Genomic DNA, 15,071 nt, shown 5'->3' on the forward strand with positions numbered 1-15,071 from the left:
TTTTTAGAGGAAAAAATAGGCTCTCAAACCAAAGGTTGCCACACAGTAAATATTTCCGATCTGGCTCAATATGGTTTTACCTAAAAAAAATACATTTTCAAAATAAAAAAAAGGAAAATTAAAAAATATTAACCTTTTTTGAATTTTTTTAATTTTTGAATTTTTTACACAATTTTTGCTATAATTTGGTCGAATTTTTTAATTAATTTAAATTATATTATTTATCCCCCTGAGGCACAATAAAGTTCCAGCATTCATAAAAAATGCACATTTAGTTTATATAAGATTCGAATTAAAAATTTTAATAAAATTGTTAATTTTTTACTTTTGCAGTTTTCATAATTTTTATTTAATACGCCACCTATGATTTGGATTTAACGATGAGAAACTTGTAGAATATCGATAATGTTCAATGTGTAACGTGCCCACTGAGTACTTTTCAGAAATAATCGAGTAAATAGAAGCATCGACGCTAAACTCAAATATTGTGTCAAATTATAAAAATTAATGTAAAAACAAGAATGGAGCAGTATAAATTAATAAACGCTCAGCTGATGAATCAGATACAAAATCAGCGACTAATAATTAGCCAAATGCATAAAGAGGAAGTTATACTCAAAAGGAATTGGATGGAGGAGCGCGAAAGACGCTTAGCCGACGCTCAGTTCAACGAAAATAAATTAAAATGCGCCCTTAGGACTCTTCTGAACTCCTTAGACATCAATTTGGACTTTGTGGTCAGTTCTTCTTCAAGCTCGCGAACTTCACAGGCATCCGAAATAGAAAGCAGAAGCTCCAACAGCCAAAGAATCACCACAGAATTTCGGCGTTCCAGCATTTTATTGCAAAATTCGGTGCCAATTTCACCCAGCAATGTGAATCGCAGGGAAAGTATCAGAAAAAGCTCGGTTAATCAACTAGCTGAATGTTCCGGCGAGGTTACAAATAATCCGGTAAGTAGCTGATGATAAATTATTTAAATGAAAGATATGTTGATTGTAAAATCATTTCTCAGAGCGGTGTAGAAGAAGAGCCAACCATCCCAATAACTCCTGAACCGCGGCGTTTAAATCAACTGCAGGTATATTCAACTTCACCAAGTTCTCCAGAAACAGAAAATGCACCGGAAGAGGATCAGACGCTTAGGTCACCTGCCATGTCCAGCGGTTATATATATTCCATAACCGAAGAAACCGAAAGCGAGAACACCACTTCGTCCTCAACCATTGAGTTTGTTGAGCCTGAGCAGAAACTTGCAACCACCATCCCCGAACAGCCATCATCATCATCTTCACAGATGCCTTTGTGCGACGTGACAAATACATCAGCTAGGGTAATTTCCACTACAAAGATAACAAAATCGCGTGGTAAATCAAAATTGGATGCTGAAAACGATAGCCAAGAGGCAACAATAAGACGTGGTCCACAGCAAAGTTCACCCGCGAGACAGGAATCGTCGCGGAATAGCCAAAAAAAGAGAACAGTACATAAGAAATTTGATAAATCAATTGACTGCGAAAATGTGGAGCCAAGCATTCAGCAAGTGAGACATGCTCCTGAACAAAGCTCTCCCATTCATCTGACTTTACCGGGTAACTCTTTGAATGCGGGACCTGATTATTCGCCACGCTCAAGCCAGTTGAATTTCGAAAATTTCAATGGCATTATCTACAGACCCGGTAATTGCAGCACTCCTCGCCAGGAACAAGACACAACAGCTACCAATCGCAAGGCAGGATGGAAGCGCACAAAAAGCACTGTCAACAGTGCTCGGGAAAGTAAAGAATATACCAGCAACGAGTCCACTCTGACTGGTCGTCCCAGCCGGAGTTGTCGTCCAAAGTCGCTTAAGGAACCCAGCGCGAAAAGTAAACTACGAAATGAGTCAGCAGCCAAGTAGTAGTTGGATTTATATTTAATATTCGATTCGTCATCAATCATTTAAACACAGTTTTTAAGCTTAGTAATTCATAAAGCATCTAAAAATTTCAATTGTTTACGCTTAAGTGTAGCTTAAAATTATTGAAAATATCTTTCAAATTCGAATGGAGAAGATTTATATAATTCTGTCTCAAAAATAATAAAATATTCAAATGCATCATTTACAACACATGGTGTATTATATATTTTATTTTAAGCATCAAAATTTAATGAATACTTGATATTTTAATTATTTCAAATTCTTAGTAAAGAGTTAACTAGATGTCTAATTTTACTTTCTGCTTAATAACATTATATCCAATTTATTAAACTAGCTATAAAACATTGTTAATAACTTAATAACGTCTATTATTCCCTTAATTTTTGATTTGTTTTGTACTGTCTTATTGGAAACACCTGTCAATTGAATTCACGGATTTTTAAGCAACAATCTCCTATTTAATAAAAACTTAAATTTCTTGAAACTAGTTATTACATTGCTTAATAAAATTAACAACACTTAACAGTTGCGATCACTGATTAAAACATTGGTATTATATAGTTTTAAATATTTTATTTATGTATTGTACGGAGTAAGAATATTCATGAAACATAGTATACAAAAAGTCGTATAGAAACTACAGAGACGGGCCAAAGCAAAAACGCGTATTATATATATTTTTTTCTTTTTTTTTTACAGAAAAGCGCAAGGCTAACAGATAATTGCACTTTGATTACAATGAGTTTACTACACTAGGATTTTCTTTGGGCTAGACAACCTCAAACTTGCCCAGGCAGCAGTTCAAATGATCCACGGCGTGTCCAGTGTGGCCAGTGTTGGACAACGAAGCTGGCGTCTGCTCCGTATTCTCTTTAATTTCTGTTATTATGTCCTGTATCTTGTGCAGTATTTGTTGCGAGTTTTCGTTATCCTTCTCGTTATCGTTTCGTTGGATCAAATGTTGTTGCTCCGTGGGGACGTTGCCTTCTGTCGCCGACTGTGGTGTCTCTGCAGGAAGCTCCACGGCCAAGCCCAGGCTACCCACCAGCTTGTTGAGTGCCTCAATCTTTTCCCGCAGCTGTTCCCGCTCTGCTTTAAGCAAACGCATCTGTGCTGCCTTCTCGTATTCGCGCTGTTTTAGCATACGCCTCTGTGTCTGATAGAGGGCAATGTATTCGCCAATGGTTTCCGTTTCACTCTGTAGCTGCAACACCAGATGCTCCAGGTTGTGCTTCTCCTCGGTAAGATCCGCCACTTTGCTGATAAGTGTCGTGAAGCGGGACTGCAACTTTTCCACTGCCTCAGCGGTGGGCAGCGATGGCGTCTTGCAGCTGGACAAGTGCTCATCTTGGGAATGCTCTTCATGCTCATGCTGGGGATGATGTTGAGGATGATGCTGATGATCATGCTCATGCAAGTGATCATGCTCCTGGGCCTCCACAGCGCCTTCTGCAACTTCCTCCTCAGCTGAAGAAGGCTGCTCCTTAAGCTCCTGGCTGTGATAAGCCTTGGCCTGCAAGCAAATTTAGTTTTCAATAAGTTAAGTCTGATCAAGATCTCTGTGTACCCACTTCATAGTGCTGCAGTCGGTCCAGTTGCTGCTGCAGCATAAGCTGGGCACGCTGCAGCTCGACATTTTCGTGCGAGAGTCGTATCATCTCCTCGTCCTTGAATTTGAAGCGCTCCTCGTTGGCCTGTAACTTTTGCTCCATGCTGGCATAGTTGAGACGCATCTCCCGATTGGCAAACTCCTCGGCATCTAGTTTATTAACCAGATCGACTTTGTCATTGGTCAGCTGGACAAATCGCTGCTCCAGTTCATCCAGTTGTTGTTTCATTTCAACATTTTGGCTAAGAGCTCGCGATGCGGCCACTTTATCGGATTCCATGGTGGCCATCAACTTGACCTGATCGGGCTGCTCCGTTTGCAAACGATTCAGTTCCTGCTGCAGTTCAGTGAGTGCGTCATCCTTTAACTGGAGTTGATCATGCTGCGATTTGATCTTCAACTGGAATTCATGACGCTCAAATTCGAAATCGCTGATGCGTTCCTGCAGCGCTGCCAACTCCGCACTTGGCACAGGCTATAAGGGAACCAGTTCATATATTAATAATGATTCCAGTTGGAGATTGATGGATTACTCACCTCGGGCGGTTCCTGTGTCTGCTGAGCCTGCTGGCTCGCTGCCTCCTTGTATTGCGTCTGCAGTGTCAGGTTCTTTTGGATTTCCCGTTCCAGGCCGCTCACATGCTCCACCAGTTGACGCTCACGCTCCCTGAGCTGATTGCACTCCTCTCCCAGTTCGGAATTACGTTCGTTTAAATTGGCCACGTAGTTTTGATACTGAATAGCCGCCTGCTCCTTGTCCTGCGTCAGCTGGCTCACCATCTGCTGCAGATCTCGTATTTGTTGCTCGTACATGTACTGCGTTTGTGTGAGCGTTTCAATGCGATTGTCGGCATTGACATTGGACTCATCCGAGAGCTGACGTAGACGCAGCTGTGCCATGTCCAGTTCATTGCATTTGGTTGCATGCTGTTGCTGCAGTTCATCCAGTCTTGCATTTAACTGTTTAAGCTGCGCTTCCAGCTCGCCCAGATGCGTCTGCTGATCCTCGGTTTGGGCAGTTGACTGCATCAACTTGTGCTGCAGCTCTGCAATTTGATTGCGCTGCTGTTCCGTGCTGCGTTGCTGTTCCTGGTAACGCTGCTGCAGCTGCTCCAACCGCTGCCCCGTCTGGCCATGCTCTGTGCGCAGCTCCTCCAGTTCCAATTCACGCTCGCGACACACATGCCGGCTCTTGGTCAACTCGGTGTTCAATTGAGCCTTTTCAGCAATTAACACTTGTATAGTCTGCAAATTTGTATCGCCTTGTCCATTGTGCGACCATAAGGACTGTGGCATTGGCTCCTGTTCCAACAGTGGCTGTGTAAAGTATGCAGCCACTCCTGTCATTGCTGTTGTTGTTGCTGCCTGTTCCAGTGGCTGCTGCTGCGTTGCGCCGACGCTGACGCCGCCGCCGTTGCTTAAGCTCAACTCACAGTCGGAGCGTTCCGACAGATTACTGGCAATGCTCACTGTGGATGAGTTGGTGTTGGTGTTGTTGCCAGCATTCTCCTCAACATTGTTGTTGCAGCGCTGCTGATACTCCTTCAGCTAAAATAATTTTTCAAAATCAATACGAGGCCAACTAGCTGGGTGTCCACGTCACGATGTTTTTTTATTTATACTTTTACCTTTTTACGCGCTGCAGCCAATTTCTGTGCTTTGGCATCCTGCGTGTCGTCCGGCATGGCCAATAGGTCAGCTTGTGCGACTGGGGTTCGTTTTTGGTTGCTTTGTTAATTAAAAGCAATGCTAATTTAAAATAAAATAAATTGTAATTACAAATATAGAAGCAGGGCTGCCAACTTGCTTACATCAATAGTCATGTCACAAAGAAAAAATTGTGTTGGCAGGCATGGTTCCCATAAAAAGGTATATATCAATTTTTGGGTCATTGGTAAACTAGACCGTCATTTTTTTTTTGTCATTTTGCCAATTTTGAAGTTACAATTTTCAAAAATTTTGCACAATTTCAAAATTAAACAGTTATTTGTTTAAGAATAAAATAGATAGATAAATAAAATAAATTCAACCGGGAAATCAAACCGAAACAAATATAGGTTACGGTTTCGGTTCCGGTACGTCCCGAAATAACTATTTCGGTAAAAGTTTATATTTCAGTTTTTTTGAATGCAGAATGTATTTAGAGGCCAAATCATGACCAAAATGACATTCCACTTGAAAATCGGTTCAGTTTTGATCAAGTTATGAGAGTTTGAAATTAGTCAGACTGCGGACTTAGCCACTTTACAAGTCCAAATTTTTGTTCAATTTCACATGATTTTTTACAAAAAAATGAAAGGTCTCAGAATCAAGTTTAAAGTGTTGTTTTATACTAATTACGATATAAAGAGTTGATTAAAAGTGAAAACTTGAGATTTAAAATTTTGAATTTTCGAAATTTCAAAGGGGGGACCCTTAGCATCAAAATCGAATCTTGGTCGAAAATAAATAATTTTTCTAAATGAACAAAATTAGGATACAGAATGAATTTAGAGGCTAAATCATGATCAAAATGACATTCCGCTTGAAAATCAGTTCAGTTTTGATCAAGTTATGACAGTTTGAAGTTGGTCAGACTGCGGACTTAACCACTTTACAAGTCAAAATTTTTCTTCAATTTCACATGATATTTTACAAAAAAATGAAAGGTCTCAGAATCAAGTTTAAAGTGTTGTTTTATACTAATTACGAGATAAGGAGTTGATTAAAAGTGAAAACTTGAGATTTAAAATTTTGAATTTTCGAAATTTCAAAGGGGGGACCCTTAGCATCAAAATCGAATCTTGGTCGAAAATAATAAAATTTTCTAAATGAACAAAAATTGAATACAGAATGAATTAAGAGGCCAAATCATGATCAAAATGACATTCCACTTGAAAATCGGTTTAGTTTTGATCAAGTTATGACAATTTGAAGTTGGACAACTCTTTGACCCAGCCAAAGGTTAGTTTCAGTTAACGGTTCCTTGTACCGGTGTTATTCCCTGGATTCAACTATTTATTTTTTATAGTTTTGTATGCCTGATATATATATAAATTATATAGAAATAATAACATTTTAATGAGTTCAAATTACTGAATAACTATGTTTTTTTTTTTTAGAATTTTATACCTTTCTTTCTCTAAAAAGTTTCTGTAACGTATTATTTATTTCGTTTTTACTCTTATTATATTATTAAAACGTTTAGTGTCTGTTTAATTGTCACAAACTTTTATACATTAACTCTGTAGTGGATAGAGGATAAAGGTTAGCTATATAAAGCTTTAAATGTTTTACAGCTCTAAAACACTAAGAACAATAAAGAATATATTAATCACAATAAAGCTTCCATTGTTCAACATCTTGGAAAGTTGGCGCCAGGGCTGTTCCTGAATTTCGCAATACTCCGTTGCCTATGGGAAAATGTTGAAAATCAATAGAACATACAAACACTAAATATATACACCAATAATTTCTTACATCGGAAAATCGAAGTCCCAGAATAAAACGCAGTGGTGTCCAGTTGATCATGGCCATGACGCATTTAGCCGGCTTGTCGCGTGGCGGATATCGTTCCAGCCACATGATGGCAATGTGGAGCAAATAACAATAGACGGAAATACTCATAATATGCTGATAGTGTGACACTGAAAAATATAAATCAGAAACTTAATGAATTGCTCACTGATGGGGAAGTAAACTTACTCATGGGTGGCACATAGCTCGGCGATGCATGCCGGGTGAGGTACATCAGACCCCAGGCTGTCAGCAATAGAACAATGAGTATGAGGGCGCCACGTCGATAGCCCCGTAACAGAAACGATAGAACTATAAAGATCTGACAGGCTGTCCACAAAATGCATCAGTATATTTATCCGAAAAAAAGTAAAAATCAATAGTCTTAGACTTTTAGAATATTAAGCGAATACCTACTCTTCTTCTTTCCCATGATAATTCATTTATTAAACAGCTAACGAGCTAAAATTAAAAAATGGTCCTTCTAGTAACAGAGATCGACGGACGGAAACAGACGGACAGATAGACATAGATCCAGAGCTAAATCGATTTTTGATGCCGATCAAGAATATATCACTCATTTAATTCAAGATTGTCACAATTCAAAGATTCGGATTTTCGATAATACCTATAATACACTATTTTTCCCCATTTTCAATTAGCGCGGGCTATAAATCATCACACAATCCTCTCGGATTTCTTACCAACTATGGGCATGACGAAGACATGTCTGTAGAAATTGCTGTTTCTTTGTATCGTGAATCCAATAGACACATCACCGGAAATTGTCTGAATCGAACCCTCGGACGTATAGCGCATGGCCGTAGTATTATCCACATGCGAGACCTCGATTTCTACGAATGTCCAGCCAGAGGGGGTGTTTACATGCTCATTGGGCGCCAGAGGGCGTTGCTCATGATCGTAGGTTAAAGCAATGCGTCCGCCATTCTCCTCAATTCCCAGCTCGATGTTGCAATTGATGAGCTCGTTGGGCCAATTTTTAGCCGTATCCACACACCAGGTACTCAACTCCAAATTGCTGGCCATAACCGTGATATTGCCATTGCTATAAACTCGCACCTCGAAGTTTCGGAGCACATCTCCGAATCCATCCAACGCGGCACTGAAATAAAAGTCGAAATTGAATCTAACCAGTCAAAGTATCACTGTTTTCACTCACTTGAGTGCTATAATCTGTGGTAACCATATTTGGAGTTGTGGATGCACAAATGACTTTATTTGACCATAGCTTTCCGGCTCCCAGTGCAATCTAGGATCATACCAGTGCAAGACGAGCTGCATCCGCGTGTGCAACAATGCGCTGGATTGATCGTAGGCCAGGGAACGCATTTGAAAATTGAATTTAATCTCGGTCAGATTGGTGGGCAGAGAGCTGTTCTGTGCCTGGAAAATAAGATTGCCCAGCAGCTGTTCCGAAAAGGATTGCTTACGCTGTTCCTGCTCCATCTCATTGGCTACAAAATATAATAAACAATAATTCTTTATTCGGTGCCTAAATATTTAAGACTAAGATAGAAAAAATAGATCGAATATCTTTTGAACCAAACAGAATAAAAGAAGTTGTGATGTATCATTTGAAACGTATTTAAGCGTAGATCCAGAATACTTAAAATATTTTAGTGATATACTATTTGCTTAAAAAGATATTAGATTTAACTTTATTTTGTATGTTTGAAAATCTTTAAAGAAATTAGAAATAATTCTTAGATTGCAATTTATATTAAACGAGTACCAAGTTAAATGAGTATTCTTTTACTTACTGTATCCGTCAAAGGCGCAGTCGTAAAACCAACGTGCACTATTCGATCCAAACGTACTGAAACTTATGTAGTTGATGTTCAGCGCCGAGGCATCTAAAAAATGGAGCAGTGGCTCCGTTTTGAAGCCGGGTATATAAACCGACAGATCACCATCTGCAAACGATATTAGTTTAACAAATTTCTTACATATATTCAGATATTTGATACCCCCATCTTACCCTTTGTTTGAACAATTTCAATTGGCGTTGGCTCGTAAATTGATAGCAAGTTTGAATCTTGATTTGTGGAGACCCGTCGCAATCCCATGCTTGTACGGATGGCGGAAAATGTGTTTCCGCCGGCTCCAATCACTGTGAGAAAGTTGAGTTTATTTCGAAGATAAAGCTTGTATCCAAATCTTAGATTTACCAATTTCATATACGCGATCCGAGTTTCGCGGATGACTTGTGACTGATAGCAAAATATGGGCATCCATGCTGGTCAGCACATAGAATTTCAAATGAAGACGTTCATTGGATTTTATATTATTGTTATCCAAGGTGTGCACCATAAAGAAATCCTTATACGCATAACCACTTGATGTGTCAATGTTGATGCTATCGCAAGTATCCAACTGGGCAAAGCTGATATTGTAACGACTCTTAGCTGCGACCGGACGCTGTGACAGAGCCAGGCACAACAGCAGACCGCTGATAAGCCAACTTGTGGGTGTAGTCATATCTTCCGCAGTGGGTTAGTCAGTAGTCGTTGCAAGTTAAAAGACAACTGAAACTAAGCGGTTGTGACTTCGGCATCGAGTACAAAACTGAAGTATCGATAACTCGAAAGAGCCCTGGCAGACAATCAGTATTATTAGTATTTTTCAAGTTGAATAAAAAGGTTGTTGCAAAGAGTATATCGCCATTTTGATAATATATATGTTAACTTCATATTTACCACTGTTAACGGGGGATTTGAACGTTAAACATAGCTAGATTTGATAAAAGTAACACCCTCTGCAAGGGTATAAATATAGCAAATTCCCCTTCAATTATTTCCTTCTTTATGTCTTATTTTATAAAGAAATTATTTGAAAAATTGAATTTTCTTTATTTGCAATTATTGAGCCTTAAATAAATACAGAATATACGAAATATGGGAATTTTTTTTTAAATAGTTTTGGAAAACGTGCCGCTGTCAACTTAATTCTCTCTCTCTCACCCTCTCTCTTCCTCTCCATCGCTCTCGTTCTGTCTCGCTCACACTCCATGTCTTTCTTCATGTCTTACTTTGACCATCCCTGCTCATGCTCAGTTGTGGATTTGGTAGCGACTTAGTGATAGCCATAGTGATCATCATATCCGCCCAATGTGAGAGCAGGCGCAGCGGCATAGGATTTCAGCAGAGTGGGCTGATAACTTATCGCTGGAGCTGCATAGGATTTAACCACAGTTGGTGCAGCGTAACTAATTGCTGGTGCAGCATAAGACTTGACAATGGGGGCGGCAGCATATGATTTGATGATGGGCGTGGCATGGGAAACAACCTGTCAAGGAATAAGCGATTTAATGTCATTGAGAGAACTGATAAATCTTAAACTGATCTTAATCTTTAAATAACTTAAGAAACAATGTTTGTCCGATTTATTTTCATTCTTACCGAACTGAAGTGTGAGTAGCTGGTGGCAGGAGCAGCGACAGCTTTGACTGCCACTGGAGCAGCGTAAGACTTGAGGAGCGTTGGAGCTGCATAGCTGATGGCAGGAGCATAAGATTTAATCACTGGAGCCGGAGCAGCATAGCTAATGGCGGGTGCATAAGACTTGACGACCGTCGGAGCCGCATAGCTGATGGCGGGCGCATAGGATTTGAGGACTGGAGCAGCTGCAGCATATGTGACAGCCGGAGCAGCATGTGCATAGCTAATGGCGGGTGCGGCGTGCTCATAGCTGATAGCGGGAGCAGCATGTCCATAGCTGATAGCGGGCGCCGTATGTCCCAATCCGTAATCAAGGAGTCCGGGTGCAGCACTCGCAGCGGCCAGCAATGTGCAAAGAATCTACAGATATGTGGTTGAATTTGAAGATTAACAAGGATGCTCACCAGTTGATTTGAATGTCCTGCTGCAACTAACTCACCAATACTTTCATGTTGGAGCGGTGTTTAGTCTTGGTCTTCGTCTAGATTGCAACTGTAAATATATTGCGTGCATTGCGTTACTTTTATAGTGCAACGAGTCACGCAGTCGGACGACAGTTACAGGGGACAGACAGACGGACCGACGGACAGACGGACAGACGGACTAGACAAACTGACTAGATGACTAGATGCCCAGGCAACGATTTCGATTCCGATTCCGATCTCGACGTTCAGCGTCAACAAAGCGGTCCAAAACAGCACCAATTTGTGAAGTATCTTTGAAGTAGACAACGACATCGACAACAACAACAACAGAGCCAACCACAAAGACGCACAGTGGGCAATTTGCCTAATCGAGCCGAATTTAAAATGATCGATATTTCAAAAATAACTAAATGTTGTTATCCCGCCGTTAAATAAAACATTGTTAAGCAAATTGATACATATAATTTAAAAAATTAGCTAAGGAATTAATTTTTCGGATATTTTTACAAGATCACGGTGAAAAATTCTAAATTGTAAAAATTGCAAAATATTTATTTTTGATTTTCTGAAAGATATAGGAACGTAGGTGAAAACCAATTCCCATCCAAAACCAAATCAATTTTAGAGAACCAGATCATAATGAAGAACTAACCCAAATTATTATTTTTTTTCAAATAGCTATAAATTGTACAAAAAAATAATTAAAAAACATATCTAAAACAATACTTTTACAACTTTTTGGACTGTCATTCCAGAAGATTGAACTTCTTTTAAACCACATGATTATTTTATTTTTAGCTATGAATGATAAATCAGACAAATCACCCACTGTGCGACGACAACGATCTGTGAGTGCAACTGTGATTCTTGTTGTTACTGCCGATGACGCAACGACTTCGACTCGGCTTCGGTTTGGCAAGGCAGACCACTTGTCGTCAAAGGCGGCGGTCAACCTGGCTGACGGACTGACGGACTGACTGGATGGATGCATTTTGGAGCCAGGTCAGACGGCAATGCCGAAAGCTCGCTCGGGATTTCCAATTAGAAAGCAGAATTTAATGAGAATTCATCATGTTTTTGGTATTAATCGAAATCTGACCTTGTCACTAACCACTTAATTAGCCTGAAAATTGCCAATTGGCATCTGTGTGGAATTCCGGCGAGAATGTAGTCTAATTGTTCTCAGCTGTTCTCAGTCTGGCGTCGCCGAAAAACGTCAACAATTTGAAGCAGCCAAAAATTACATAAATATCGCTGTTGCCAAATACATAATCATTACAAAAATAAAAAAAATAAATAAATAGACAATCGTTTATAGATTTTAGTTTAACTCCGTCTGCTGCTCTGACCAGTCCAAAATGCCGCAGCGTGCCACATTTGACCATATTCGTGTGTTTAATGCTAAAAATTGTGATTTTTGTTTTTTTTTGATGTTGTTGTTGTTGTTATTATTATTATTATTGCATTTTACAAATGTTGCCCAGCCACGCCGGACTCTTATGACTTAAAACAGAGTAGACCAGGCTAACAGCTCGTGGGATTTTCTTGAGTAACTCTTAACCCTTGCGCGGTGCTGTAAAGCATAGCTTTTATTTAAATTTAAGAAATAATAAAAAAGCATAGATTTTTATATAAATAGTTTATTATACTATATTTGAATTACTTAGTTTACTGTCCACTATTAACATTTGTCTTATAAATTTAAATTTAATAAAAATAGAAAACTTAATTAATCATAATTTTGAATTTCAAATTATATTAACAATTGACATTTTATTACGAATTCAAACTGAGTAGACTTAAATTCATATATTCGGGGGGAATTTAAATTGTAAAGAATTGTCCGAAGTAAGCAAAGAATAAAATGTTATTAAAAGTATAAAGTATATTAACTTTGTAATGCAAATAAAAATATTGCTAATTATTATTTTAATAATTTTATGTTTATTATGTGTACGCTTTCAGATAATTGCTGGTAATTATCAGCCAATAATTTAATAATTATCAGCAATACAATGCATTTAATATTAATAAATATAAACTTAATTTAAAACGAGGCCGAATCTACCCCGTGGTTCAACACATGTGTTAGACTCAATGGGAGTAAGTGACGCAGCATTTATTTAGCAGCGAGTCTCGAGGTGCTGATGCCGATGCTGAAACCTTCTTTCGAGTGGCACAAGTAACACGAATGGACATGCCAGACGAACAGACAGACAGACAGACATACAGACAGACATACAGACAGACACCTGTGCTAGCATTTCATGCATAAATCATGCCAAAAGAATGTGATTTATGTGAAATCTATTAGCAAATATTAAGTCAATATAACAATTGTGAGCTGCCGGCACAAGTTGTCCATATCTAATGTCCACTGTCCAATGAGTTTATAAATAAAAGATTTTATGCTTGCCCCAGTTTTGGACTGCGTGAAAATTGCTTTCAAATAGCCGTCTGCGAAATGTGGTTAGCAATTTTCCTGGCTGCATTTAATTTATGCCAAGTGGTCGGTCGACAGTTGCCAGTTACAGAAAAGGGTTGTAAACTCTGATGCCAAATTGCCCATTGCCATTCAACATGTGGCACTATAAGGCGCCTCCCAGTTGCTTTATTTAGAGCCAAACCAAATGCCAGATTTGGCAATCGGGCAGCTCGCGCTCCAAATTAGTGCAAAATGCTTTAGATTTAGACGCGGCGCTGTCGACGTAGCGACGTCAACGTCGCAGCCTAATTAACCAACGCATGAAACAGTAAATCCAAGGCGCAGTCGCAGTCGCAGTCGCAGTCGTAGTCACAGTTTTGGATTGCCGTTGCCCAATGCGAAGAATTTTTGACGGCGAATGTTTCGCATATTCCGCAAATGCATCGATCGCGCATGTTCCACGCTGCGTATGCGCATTTTCCACTCTGTTACTTGTTGCCTTTTGCTTTTGCTATTCAATTAATTAACACTGCGCTGCATTTGACTTGCTAAACGAATGAAGCGACAATGTTGGTCGAAACACCGTTTACCTGATTAAAGAAACAGCTACCACAAGCTTTTAATTTGTCTTTGCTGCACTGTGTGATATCCTGGAGGACTTTCAAAAATAAAAAATTTATTAATTGTATTAGAAAAAACACCTTAAATTAATAATTATATAGAAATCATTATTTTGCAACTACGAAATTATGTCAGAATAATGAAATCTCTGACGTTTTAGTAAATTCGAGATCTTTTTCGATTATTTTGAAGAGCAAATGTTATAATCAGGGGTTCTACAGAAAAGAAACCAACCGAAAATCTCCCAAAAATGTATGTAGTTTTGGGAGATTTTCGGTTGAATAATTTCTGAATAATTTCTAGAGATTTGTGTAACTTGCCTGCACATCTCTCATAAATACGATTAATAATGTTTTTGCATAGTATAAACATCATATTTAAAATCATACATTATAGCCCTCATATCTTAAAAAATTATCTAATATGTAATTTCAATACAGCAGACAGATAGATACATATAAATGATAGGGTATATCAGCTAAATGAAACTCGTGTGGCATTTATGACGTTCATTGGCTGCAAGAATTAATGAATGAATCAATGAAATGGAGCTGCTGCTGCCGCTGCTGCTGCCAAATTGTTAAACGGTTGCAGTTGCAGCTGGCCAATGAAAAGCTTGTCAAAGTCAAAGTGTTGCCAAAGACATCGACGATTTGAGCCACAGTTGTTTGCATTTGGCAATCCACAAGATTGGACCAGTAATTTCCATCATAAGTTGATGGTTTTTTCTTGTTATTTAATGAGCAAAGCGGGGCAACAGTGTTTATTAGACAGTTTGGGGAGTAAATTTAATATCTAATCATTATTACATAGTCGGCAAAGTACCATTTTTTTTTTTTTTTAAATATTTGTTATCAAACGAGAGTCTTAAGTACTTATTAATTGAATGATAAATGATGTCTTAAAGGAATATTTGAATAATATTCATTTTTAAATTAAATGACCATTTACTTTATTTTTATTAATAAAATGTTGATCGATATATTACGTATGCAGCCTTGAAAATAACTACAGCTGTAGATTACATTACATTACATTACATTACATTACATTACATTACATTACATTACATTACATTACATTACATTACATTACATTACATTACATTACATTACAT

The 15,071-nt window shown here is 38.6% G+C and overlaps 4 protein-coding genes across 4 annotated transcripts; 1 reads left to right on the top strand and 3 right to left on the bottom strand.

Annotated features, from left to right (window-relative positions):
• Positions 1–442: 442 nt before the first annotated feature.
• LOC117783361 (shugoshin) lies at positions 443–2,275 on the top strand. Its single transcript, XM_034620739.1, has 2 exons — positions 443–953; positions 1,016–2,275. The coding sequence occupies exons 1-2, from the start codon at positions 522–524 to the stop codon at positions 1,898–1,900; spliced, it is 1,317 nt and encodes a 438-aa protein (XP_034476630.1). The 5' UTR covers positions 443–521; the 3' UTR covers positions 1,901–2,275.
• A 204-nt stretch (positions 2,276–2,479) lies between these two features.
• Positions 2,480–5,317, bottom strand: LOC117783360 (golgin subfamily A member 2). Its single transcript, XM_034620738.1, has 4 exons — positions 5,159–5,317; positions 4,068–5,078; positions 3,493–4,005; positions 2,480–3,434 (listed from the first exon to the last, which is right to left on the bottom strand). The coding sequence occupies exons 1-4, from the start codon at positions 5,213–5,215 to the stop codon at positions 2,691–2,693; spliced, it is 2,325 nt and encodes a 774-aa protein (XP_034476629.1). The 5' UTR covers positions 5,216–5,317; the 3' UTR covers positions 2,480–2,690.
• Positions 5,318–6,698: 1,381 nt separating this feature from the next.
• Positions 6,699–9,524, bottom strand: LOC117782940 (neuronal acetylcholine receptor subunit beta-4). The gene is made up of 8 exons (XM_034620048.1): positions 9,215–9,524; positions 9,025–9,156; positions 8,807–8,959; positions 8,206–8,500; positions 7,730–8,148; positions 7,215–7,355; positions 6,990–7,156; positions 6,699–6,922 (listed from the first exon to the last, which is right to left on the bottom strand). The coding sequence occupies exons 1-8, from the start codon at positions 9,522–9,524 to the stop codon at positions 6,803–6,805; spliced, it is 1,737 nt and encodes a 578-aa protein (XP_034475939.1). The 3' UTR covers positions 6,699–6,802.
• A 434-nt stretch (positions 9,525–9,958) lies between these two features.
• Positions 9,959–11,220, bottom strand: LOC117782944 (cuticle protein 16.5). The gene is made up of 3 exons (XM_034620055.1): positions 11,068–11,220; positions 10,445–10,843; positions 9,959–10,331 (listed from the first exon to the last, which is right to left on the bottom strand). Exons 1-3 carry the CDS (start codon positions 11,218–11,220, stop codon positions 10,119–10,121), a joined length of 765 nt encoding a protein of 254 aa, XP_034475946.1. The 3' UTR covers positions 9,959–10,118.
• Positions 11,221–15,071: the final 3,851 nt, after the last annotated feature.

Source organism: Drosophila innubila (assembly GCF_004354385.1).
Source record: "Drosophila innubila isolate TH190305 chromosome 2R unlocalized genomic scaffold, UK_Dinn_1.0 1_C_2R, whole genome shotgun sequence".
Classification (NCBI taxonomy): Eukaryota; Metazoa; Arthropoda; class Insecta; order Diptera; family Drosophilidae; genus Drosophila; species Drosophila innubila.

Coding starts and splice junctions, on each gene's coding strand:
- LOC117783361 (XM_034620739.1), top strand. CDS start 522: ATGGAGCAGTATAAATTAATAAACGCTCAGCTGATGAATCAGATACAA. Junction 954..1,015: donor GCGAGGTTACAAATAATCCG/GTAAGTAGCTGA, acceptor ATCATTTCTCAG/AGCGGTGTAGAAGAAGAGCC.
- LOC117782944 (XM_034620055.1), bottom strand. CDS start 11,220: ATGTCGTTGTCTACTTCAAAGATACTTCACAAATTGGTGCTGTTTTGG. Junction 10,844..11,067: donor GTCCGTCTGTCCGTCTGTCC/GTCGGTCCGTCT, acceptor ACATATCTGTAG/ATTCTTTGCACATTGCTGGC. Junction 10,332..10,444: donor GCTACTCACACTTCAGTTCG/GTAAGAATGAAA, acceptor ATTCCTTGACAG/GTTGTTTCCCATGCCACGCC.
- LOC117783360 (XM_034620738.1), bottom strand. CDS start 5,215: ATGCCGGACGACACGCAGGATGCCAAAGCACAGAAATTGGCTGCAGCG. Junction 4,006..4,067: donor AGACACAGGAACCGCCCGAG/GTGAGTAATCCA, acceptor GTTCCCTTATAG/CCTGTGCCAAGTGCGGAGTT. Junction 3,435..3,492: donor ACCGACTGCAGCACTATGAA/GTGGGTACACAG, acceptor ATTTGCTTGCAG/GCCAAGGCTTATCACAGCCA.
- LOC117782940 (XM_034620048.1), bottom strand. CDS start 9,524: ATGACTACACCCACAAGTTGGCTTATCAGCGGTCTGCTGTTGTGCCTG. Junction 9,157..9,214: donor GGATCGCGTATATGAAATTG/GTAAATCTAAGA, acceptor ACTTTCTCACAG/TGATTGGAGCCGGCGGAAAC. Junction 8,149..8,205: donor CCACAGATTATAGCACTCAA/GTGAGTGAAAAC, acceptor CTTTTATTTCAG/TGCCGCGTTGGATGGATTCG.